This window comes from Larimichthys crocea, chromosome III, assembly GCF_000972845.2.
Source record: "Larimichthys crocea isolate SSNF chromosome III, L_crocea_2.0, whole genome shotgun sequence".
Lineage (NCBI taxonomy): Eukaryota > Metazoa > Chordata > Actinopteri > Sciaenidae > Larimichthys > Larimichthys crocea.
The window spans coordinates 12577085-12587765 of record NC_040013.1 but is presented as its reverse complement, the minus strand read 5'-3'; the positions used below and the strand labels follow the sequence as shown (position 1 = coordinate 12587765).

General features: G+C 38.8%; 1 protein-coding gene across 1 annotated transcript; it reads left to right on the top strand.

The window, feature by feature from the left end:
• The first annotated feature begins 769 nt into the window (after positions 1-769).
• sft2d1 (SFT2 domain containing 1) lies at positions 770-10488 on the top strand. Its single transcript, XM_027278076.1, has 8 exons — positions 770-1049; positions 1665-1751; positions 2685-2767; positions 4771-4852; positions 5171-5206; positions 5302-5360; positions 7729-7758; positions 9762-10488. The coding sequence occupies exons 1-8, from the start codon at positions 984-986 to the stop codon at positions 9799-9801; spliced, it is 483 nt and encodes a 160-aa protein (XP_027133877.1). The 5' UTR covers positions 770-983; the 3' UTR covers positions 9802-10488.
• Positions 10489-10681: the final 193 nt, after the last annotated feature.

The following is a 10681-nucleotide window of genomic DNA, read 5'->3' as shown; positions in this document are numbered from 1 at the left end:
TCTATCTAAAAACAAAGCACATAAACATAAACATTTGATATATTTAAATAATAAGCAATGCGTTTATGTTAATAAATGCATCGATTCATTTATTGAAACATTTGTACATTTGCACCTTAAAATTCATTTAAAAAAATAATAATTATTATTATAATTATGTTTGACATCCAGTATCTTTTGAGTGGGTTAGCTAATGCCAGTGTTATGCATGGTATTAGTCAAAACACTCCTGCACACAAGATAAACTAAAACTACCAGGCATGGTCAGTGCAGGAGGACATACTGTACTGACCATGTTCCCTGCATGGTCGTGATGCCTCCACTGAGCGGCGACAAAGAAACGGAAAAGCAACAACAGGGAGCGTAAATGTGGCAGCTGTCAGGTTTGTAGCGTATATTTAAAAAAAATAGTTAAGAGTAATATAAATAGGCTCAAACAATCAAAAAATGTTGGCAGGGTTTTAAAATATATACGCACTATATATGTTATTGTTATTTTTAAATAATGAGTGTCTACCTTGTTTTCATGTATTATTATATTATATTATTATCCTGTAAATCTACTACTCTTAATCAAACCCAAAATCCCATAACATCGTCGATACAGTTTTGTTTTGTCTGTGCGCAATTCATTTTGTAATTTCCGACAACACCGAAAGGCAGCGTGCGCAATTCATTTTGTAATTTCCGACAACACCGAAAGGCAGCAACAGTTCAGAGGAAGTGGGTGTTTGTGCAAGTTGCCCTCACAAGCTGATCTGCGGTCTGTTATTGAAGCGCCACCCTCTCTGCAATGAGGCCCAGTCTTTGCTGCGAACAAACCGATTCTAGGTCAGCCCTTAACGAAAGCGTCGTTTAGGAAGCCAGGAAGTCAAACTTACAACTACTGCGATTCACACTTGCAGCCGTACAGTTGGAAATATTAAATAAAATCACACTTCGCTCTTTTTTTTTCTAAACATTTTGCCAGCTAGCCTGTCGCGATGGACAAGCTTCGTCGGGTGTTGAGCGGCCAGGAGGAAAATGAAGAGCTGGGTCTCACTACACAGGTAGTATGATAGCTGCTAATGCTAACGCTGTCTAACGTTGAACAGAAAACACGGATAAAACTTAATAAAAACAAAACAAAATAGCACTGTGCTAGTCTGGTTTTCTTGCCAGATGCTTAAGGTCACCGTTCATACAGCTGTTATCAGTATTAATGTGTTTTTATCTCCTTTATCAACAGTTAGCTCGTTGTCAGTGAAAGTGTCAGTTGACGTTAGGTAAATGTTCGCTGTCTAACATTAAACAAACTGTTCATTTATACTTTTTACACGCCGTCACGTTGAGGAGGACATGAGGTAAGGTGATGACTTGAAGCCCGTGTTTATATATTTTATATTTTATATTATATGGTACCTTTTTAACTTGTTGCAAAGTTAAAGTTTCACATTTCTTTGCAGCTTGCTGTTATAGTTTCCGTGTGCTGAGTAAATGTCCTGTGCCTTTTAACTTTACCGTGCTGTGAGTGTGTTTGTGTTGTAAGATAATACTGTAGCTGGGTGTTATTTGCTTGGCTCTAGCCAACATGATTAAATCATCAGGAGGAAGCCCGTCGATATTTCTCAGCACAGGCCATTTTAAGGTTTGTCTTGTGATATCCTCCCATTGTTTTTCACCAGATCCTTGATGCCAGCTCTCTCAGCTACAGCACCAGGGTGAAGTGGTTTGTCATATGCTTTGCTGGAGGCATCCTGTGTTCAATACTCGTGAGTCTTGTCTGCCCTTTTGAAGTCGAAAGGCAGCTTTTATGTTATGTTTGACTTCATACTGACATTAGGAATGCACAGTGTGCATAATAGTGTTAGCCGTAGTTCAAATGAGTTTGGTTTGTAGGCCCTGTAAAAACTCTTTATAGTTCAATCAAGACAAATCCATGTCCTCCTGCTCTTGCAGATTAGTGACACATACTTAATAAACACAGAAATGTTACTTAATGTCAGGAAAAAGCTGAAAATTTCAGTTTGTGGTTTAAATGACAGGAAGCATTGTCACATGCTGATAACACTTAGAAGCGTGTGATAATTCACACACAATACAACCTCTAAGTGCAGGCCTGGGCGGTGAAATTCACACAACATATCTGGGCATCTGTCAGCAAACAGCATAAAGTTTTTTAAAGTCATTAATAGAATGTAAATGCCCTTTACCTTGAAGCCACATAACATAGCCACAGATTTGCTTCTTCTGTGACATGCAGTTATTCGTTACAGCTTATTAAAATGTCCTTACAGATGTATGAGCAACATGTGAGTTTCTGCTAACTGCATTCACTAAATGCCTCCACCCCCTCCTACCACTGTGAAATATATACTATGTCAACACTCAGTGTGTGTTGTCAGTCTTCTTCACTGAAAGTCATAGTGGATTTTAGCACCATCCAGGCAGAGATCTTTAAACAAAGTCTTATGGTATTTGGGCACTAGGGGGCGCTCATAACATGTTTCATTAAAAACATTGCACAGCCCACAGAATTATTTTTAAGTTTGATTTCTTTTTTTTCCAAGAGATATAGGCCTTCAATTTTATGTAAGTTCAGGATTCATTTAACTTCTTGACTGTTTTATTTTGTCTTTTACCTCTTAATCAATGTGTGGTGACATTATTCTGCGGAGCTCACAGAGACTATTTTGCTGTTTCAGGGTTCAGCACTGCTATTCCTCCCAAATGGAATCAAGCTTTTCGCCGTCTTCTACACACTAGGGAATGTCGCCGCTCTTGCCAGGTAAGACACTTTAGTCCAGATCAGTTTGGCAGCCTGGAGGGTTGTAATGTCTTGATATATTTTTCTCAGCAGTATAATGCACTGCCAGGAATATGAGAAACGATGATGCACCAGGCCTGAACACGTACAAATCATTTTGCCTTAAAGGCTGCCACTTTTCTTTAGGGTTTGCCACTCAGGCATATTAACCCTCTGGTTACCCCAAGCACATTTATGTGTCAAAGGGTATTTAACGTAATTATTTTGAAGGGTAACCAGAGGGTTAATGATGAACAGTGGTGACTACATGTTCTGCTTCAGATTACAAAAACAAAATGTTTTCCTTTAGTTTATCAGATTGGTGTTAACTGCCTCGCAGTTTAATTGTATGTCACATGAAAGTCAGAAGGAAAGGGACAATGATGAGTGAGAACACACCAGCTGATTTCTGTTTGATTTGCTGTCTGTCTCCAAGAGTATACAATATTACCTCTAGTTGATCACAATAAATTAAGAGGTAAGTCTGAATCTTCTCCTTTTTGTTGCGGGACATGGATTCAGACGTATGTAGCACAAGACACTCATATCCTTATTGTTTATAGTTCTAAATATCTTAATGTAACAGTTAAGTAAGTCTAGACTCTTCACGTCACTAGATATCAGCAGCCCACTTATTTAATCTAGATAATCCAAGGTTCTTACATAATCATGATGTCTTTGACTTCTTTGACAGACAGTGAACCATTAATGAGGGGTCTTTTTTCAGACAGGACAGTCTCTGTTTCAGGTATCATATGTCCAGAAGGTTTAGATGTGTCAAGAAACTGGGTCATCTTCTGCTTCCACAGCACAGGTTACCAATACAAACTAAGACAGTGTCATATTCTTGGGGTATCTTAAAACAATTTTCATCTTATATGACCTTTGGTTCCTCCATTCACCCACAGTAGTGGTCATGATGGGTCACATGTAAGTTTTAAAATAATGAAACAATAAACATATATCTAACATGTATTGTTTTTTCTTCTGTCAATATGTCCTTCATGACAAGCAATAAGTGCTTTTTATGTTTTTTCACTCACTCTATACCAAACTTTAGCAGACGACCTTCACTGCTTAATCAAGTCACATAAAATAAAGATAAAGAAATTAAACAACAGACCATTAGTTTTATGTCAGTAATAAAATTAAATCTGCCGTCATCCATCTCCTTAATCAGCAGTAGTAGCTTTCCTGTGCAGGGACATCTGTAGTGTCTCTGTCATATAGAACCCTTGAAAATAAGCACCCATCCCTCTCGGCAGACTCGTAGAAAAAGCCTGCGTCAACGCGGACTGCTATAGTGTCTCATCTAACAGATGTGACGCTACACAGCCTCCCTCTACCCACTCAGCTCTGCCGAGCCCGGAGCTGTGTGCCTCGTCAGCGGGGAAAGCCATTGTCCTGTTACATTCACTGACGTCACACACGCAATCACGTAGGAGGTTTTAAATGTGTCATCATAGTGTTTGACATGAAATATTTACCCGCTTATAATTGCAACAAGTATTGTAAATTTGATTATGGGGGGCACTGACACATCCTGTCTAACTTTGTATACATTTTCTTATTTTAAAAAAAATTAATATAGACACATTTTTGACCCAAAGTATTGAATATTCATGGAGGTACAATATAGTGTGTCTATTCTGCCTGTTATCGCTGACCACCCTGATGATATTTGTACATGTCATCATTTTCAAAAGTGTTACTGACAAACAACAAACAACGCTATTTTAAATACATGGTTGAACCTTGGGTAACTAACATTAGCACAGCATCAAACATGCAGGACTGACAGAAGAGAGTGCCTTCTAAAGAAACCTAAAACACATTCTTGATCTTCCGGCTGACATTGGGCGAGAGGCGGGGTACACCCAGGACAAGAGAAGACATAGAAACAATAATTTCATGGATCAATATTTTGTCAATAGTCAAGCTTCTTTACTGATGTTTTCTGATTCTGTTTTGTTTGTTTTTTAAAGCACCTGCTTCCTCATGGGACCACTAAAACAGCTGAAGCGCATGTTTGAACCAACAAGACTGATAGCCACCATTGTTATGCTGGTAAATACTGTGTTACTGTTATTTTTACGTCAGGCTGGATAACTCATTGGATATGTTTTATCTTGCATGTATCTGCTTTCACCAATTCCTAAGGGAAAAGGTGTGGATAACCAGATTATCCACAACTTCTCTCCTTGTGATTTTAAAGGATTACGTAGATAGTAACTTATCCTGACAATTCATTTTATCTTGATACGTTGATGTTTTTCTGTTTGTAGACTTAGAAGCTGTTTTGTTAGAATTTAAACATTTCTTTGAAATTTACACATCTTCCTTCAAGCATACAAGATGATAATAATTCCCTTCTTCTTCCACCAGCTCTGTCTCGTGTTGACACTTTGTGCAGTGTTTTGGGTAAGTCGTTAATAAATAGTTTTAAAATCAGTGTCAGTCTTTATTGTTTTAGTTTGCATCTATTAGAATAAACGTTTTCTGTTTTTTTTTTACAGTGGCATAAAAAAGGGCTGGCTATCATCTTCTGTATTCTGCAGTTCTTGGCAATGACGTGGTAAGTGTGACTGCGTCTCAGCCATCTCTCCACTGTAGTACAGTTGGCAATTAATTTACTCATCACTCGCCCACTCAGATGGAGCCGTCTGTGCATGACAGGAGAACTTTGCTCCAGCTGCTTCGGCTTGCATCACATGTCCGAGAGTCGAGTTAATCACTCTGCTGATGATGCTTTAAGCTGACTTACGACTGTTGGCCGAATCTGTAGATGGTTAAACATTGCCGCATTGCACATTCATCGACACTCTATCTGTTTTTTGTGAAGGCTTCAGAACATTATATCTTTTAATGATAGCGTTTCTGTTTTGTTTTTTAACTCAGACTATAAAGAGTAATCATATCATAAAAGTCATATCATAAAAGTGTCTGATCATAACAAGATGCACATATAATGCAATGGGAAAACTTTGGTTTAGATTGATTTGTCCTAGTTTCCAGTGGCATCTGCCTGAGTCGGTCATGTTGTAAGAAGACTGGTAGGTAGGTTGCCAGACATTATACTAGGTCACTATATTTTTGGCCTGTAGAGGAAGAGGTGGTGCCATGATTGCTGAAGACCTACTTAGAGACAGTCACATATTTCAGCATGTGTTATTTATACACAAGACAAAGTCCAGTTTAAGATTTCATTGTCGTATTCAAAGGTTTTTATGTCATTTCCTAACTCAGAATGTCCTGTTTCTGCCTAGTTAATTGTGTTCATTAGGGCTGAACCGTTCAGTTTGTTGATCAATAGAAAATGTTCAGTTTGCTTAGGGAGGCTTTTTCTTAATTTTTTTCCACCTGAAAATAAGAATCATGATTTTTTTTTTTTTAGAATGAGCCTTTTATATCTACAGACCCAGCAACAGGCAAACTAAATACTGGCACTAGATGGGGCCTTCCGTATTTTTTTGCCAGATGTTCTCAGTTTTCTGCTTCTCAACAATATGAGGATTTGCTACTTTTCTCAGTTTTATAACTTTGAAAGTTGAACAACTCTGGGAATTTGTGATGGGCATATTGCTATTATATGATTGTTTTGTTTAGACTAAACAATAAATCAGTTAAACACATAACAGCATAAAAAGATTAGACTTAATCAACAACGTGAACACTATTTTAAATGTAATGTCTTAGATGTGGCTTTCTGAATCCTGCAGATAACGCAGACTAGCTGATTAAGAAAAGAGCACATATAGTAATAAGGTCAACAGGGTTAAGCTTCAACCCAGTAGTGAATAATGAAACCTGTGAGTGATGTATATGGGCATGTCGGCACTTGTGTGTTCATTAATTTGAACATATTTGCGCAGCGGTAACAAAAGGGTTTCAGTGTATGCATGTGCATGGGAACCACAAACCCTCAGCAACTCAGGAGGAAGGGAACAGGCTGTCAGCTCATCACTGAGCGGGACTGTCAGCCTCGTAACTACATTTTTGCACCTACATGTAGTACATTCACTTCCGCCCTGCCTGCGTTCTCCGAGGCATCACCATGGCAACCCCAAGTCACACATCTCAAGCTCATTTCTTAACCGACCGGGGGGCATAGTGCGCTCCCACGCAGTCGCTCAGACGTCTGTGTGAAGGTGGTTCTGTAATAAGGCATTGCCACTGACCCGCACACAAAGGTGGGCAAAGTCCAGTCCTCAGGCTGTGTGTGTCCATATGGCACTAAAGCACTGCACTCTGACACTGACTCAGTATAGAGCGAAACAGCAACTTACTTGCTTAGTTTACTTTAGTTTACTTTAGTATTTAGTTTAGACATTCAGAACACTGACTTGTAAAATATGTACAGTACAAGGGTTTCCTGCTAACTGCTGGTCAAATTAAACGGTGGTCACTCTCAGTCTTGGGATATAGTTAATCATTCAACGGCTGTGCCAGATTCTTCACATATTTTAAATACATGAGGTGTTTCATCAGCCTTTTTTTTTGTGACAAACTTCAGCTTGTACTTATGTGTGACTACCAGCATGCCTACAGTCATTATCGCCAAGATTATAGTGCATCTAATTCATTCACTGACACGTTTGGTTAATCCCTTCGCATTACAGTCTCTTCACTTGGTGCTGCATTTAAACATGTATTTTACATTTTGGTGTGCCATTATAAGACAATTTTATACTATTATTTAGTCCTAAATCTATTTTGGGTAATAAATAAATAATTAGATAGTTAAAACACGCTAGATGTTAATGTTGAAGTACCGAGCTGGTGAAGCTTTTATAAAATGACCAAATTTGCTTCAGATATTTCACTGACATGTAGTGAATTAATTATTGTCTTTTTCTACAATCAGTAACTTGTCTTTAATATAAACAGTTACTGTCCCCTCGTCCTGATTTTTTTTCTTTTTCTTTTTGTATTTTTTCTTTCAGGTATAGCATCTCTTACATTCCATTTGCCAGGTAAGACAACATGATTATATGATTCACATTTTGTCTGCACTTCTGAGAAAGCAGGTTCTTTCAAAGGAGACCTTAAATATATTTTTTAGCCCATTTACTGTTATATCTCGATAATGTCCTGCCTACAAATGACAAACACAGCAAACTGGAGGGAGTGACCCTTCAATGAAAACATGTTTTCATTTACCTCTAAACACTGTTTGCTTCCACCATATGGCTGTAATCCCCCCTACGACTAGTGCAGGGCAGGCGCTAAAGAACAAATGGCAGCTTGTTGTTTCACACTCCTCTCTGTTTTTGCTCTGTGACATGATTTGTTTCATCCATAATATCTAAATGAAATCATTTCTTGTTGTGTAATGCTCTTTCAGACAGATTTATCCCATTATTTCATAGCTTGTGATGAGCTTATGTTAAGCTCTGTAAGGTTAAAGCACAATGAAACATTTTGATTAGATCTAAACCCAAATATGCTGTCCTGCATAAAAGAAGATAAAGATATTAGTCTTTCTTACAGGTTACTTGATTTTTCTTTATTGTAGCTAATGCACAACATAAATAAGAAGAAAACACTCCCCTAAACTCTAATCTTCCCACATGGTACCTCTGTGCTTTCTCTAAGCCAAACATGAGGTGTGATGTTGTTTTGTCATTCCAGCTGTAAGTAGGGTTATGTCTCATTTGGTGGGGTCCACAGCCCCCTTGCAGCCCCCCCCCACTAAGTGCCTTGTGTGTTTAGGCGACCCTATAATCTGTCCTGACAGCTGAGAGACGTCCTATGACCACCCCGAGTTCCCCCTCCCCCAGCACGAATGCTAACAACAATGCAAAGCTGAGACAAAGACCTTTTTCCCGTGCCACCTTCCCAAAAACCAAATTCCTATGGAGAAATGCAAATTTCTCTATACTGTTTTGGGATGACTGTTGAAATCCTGACGATCACCCATTTGCTCCTCGTTTGTTATTTTATTTTTCCGTGTCAGCACATTATAGCCACTTTAAGCTTCTTACTCAAATCCAGTTTTCATTTAATTTAGATTTGATCATTTAGCCCTCTATTGCCATGTTATCACGGAGCACCAGCGTGTTTTGTTCACAGACATCTATCCCTCTGAGTGGCACATTAAAAAGCATTAGACTTCAGTCTCTCCCTATTCCTTTCGGTGCTCAAACAAACTGATATCTGACCAGCCACAACACCACATGGCCAATGGACTTGATCCTTTAATGTATTTACCTTGTTGCCTATTTACCTCCCATGCCGACACACCGAGGTGCTAAAACCTGCTGCATGTGCACTTTCCACAGAGCTTTAGGGCTACCATTGCTCTGATATTTAATCAGAAATTCAGGACGTTTGCCTTGATAATTTATTCATGGGGGTTTTAGGGAAGCAAAAATAGCATCAAACCTCCAGTGAATATATGAAAAAAAAAACTCTATATGGGAGGAAGAATGTAAGCAGTCTGATTGTGAGCGTTTTTTTTACATCAGAGGGACAAACCAGAGCATCTGAAGGAGCAAGTCTCTCATCTGTACACCCGACCTCCCCTCCTCCCTCTCAGACTGCTTATGATCCCCCCTTCTCCTTTTAACCTTGACTGGTTTCACACCTCCTCCTCTGAAATTCAGCTGTGGCTGTGGGCGAAGTCTGCATAGCAACACACCGATGGCAAGAGAAAACGGTGTGAAGGGGGAAAAAACGTAGCAGGCAACTACCGATCTGTGGTAACCATGGCGATCGCTCATATTGCATCATCCCTTAACACACAATACCTGGAGATAGGGAGCCCCCATCACTCCGAACATGTGGTGCTTGCCCGCCAAAACACACTCACTTATTCATGACGAGCCCCACCCAAATCACCTTAACAATGGACGCAAGTGCTTTTTTTTGTCACTTTTGATTTTGTACGCGTGACCGAATTTTGCCTCCACTGTATTAATTATTTTTTTGCTTTCATTGTTTCATCAGACCTTTTCTCTGTTTTGTCTCTCTGCAGAGATGCTGTGATGAAATGCTTCACAACCTGTCTGAGTTAGGACTCCTTTAGTCTACAATTATGTTTGAAGACTGGTCCTAATATGCAAAATGCAAGAGGAGTGGCTGTGTAAAATATACCATCTATGTTGTTTATACACTATTCTGTATCTCCAGATTTTTACTTTGGCTTTTTCATACTGTGAATTCTTGCTTTTAAAGTCTAGCTGAAGTTCTCTAACTATAATCATATCATAACACTTTTCTTTTTCTTTTGATATGACTTGAGTGCCTTTGATGCTTAATATATTTAAAGATTTTCCTATATTTTCAGATGATTTTATACCATTTAAGTGCAGGGAAAGATTTTGACATGGCTATACATTTGACAGTGCCTGAACATTATATATATATAGAGAGAGAGATATATATGAACAGACATATTGATATATGTTGACATATTGACCTATTTCCTTCTTAAACAGTGTGAGATTCTTCTGGATTTCTAGATTGGTCTTCTGACTTCTTCTGCACAAACATTATTAAAACACACTGTCTTCCTGTTTTCTGTCTGTATGTGAGGCACTGATGTATAAAGAGGCTTTCAGATGAGCTTCCATGTTTATTTATGATGATTTCCCCTTTGGCAATTGAGGCACTGCTTCACTGATGATGCACTGGGATATGTGATATCCACAGCTCTTTTGAGGTTTTTCCAACTAAAGAGATTAAAAATCAGCTCCTGTCTAGTCTGTTAGTCCTCAATTTGTCTGCCCCCCTCTCTCTTTGCACCCCCTCTCTCCTCGGCTCATCAAAATACATTAAAATTGCTTTTTGTTTTAAGATTTGATTTCCTGACAGATGTAGCAATGACCCAGTTAATTATGCTTTTCTGAGCATTGTGGTTTGGGCGTGACCTAATAACCCACTACTGCTTGCACC

Excerpts from the sequence above, each read along its gene's own strand:
- sft2d1 (XM_027278076.1), top strand. The coding sequence starts at position 984 with ATGGACAAGCTTCGTCGGGTGTTGAGCGGCCAGGAGGAAAATGAAGAG. Across the intron at positions 1,050-1,664 it reads AGCTGGGTCTCACTACACAG|ATCCTTGATGCCAGCTCTCT; the intron begins GTAGTATGATAG and ends GTTTTTCACCAG. Across the intron at positions 7,759-9,761 it reads TCTTACATTCCATTTGCCAG|AGATGCTGTGATGAAATGCT; the intron begins GTAAGACAACAT and ends GTCTCTCTGCAG.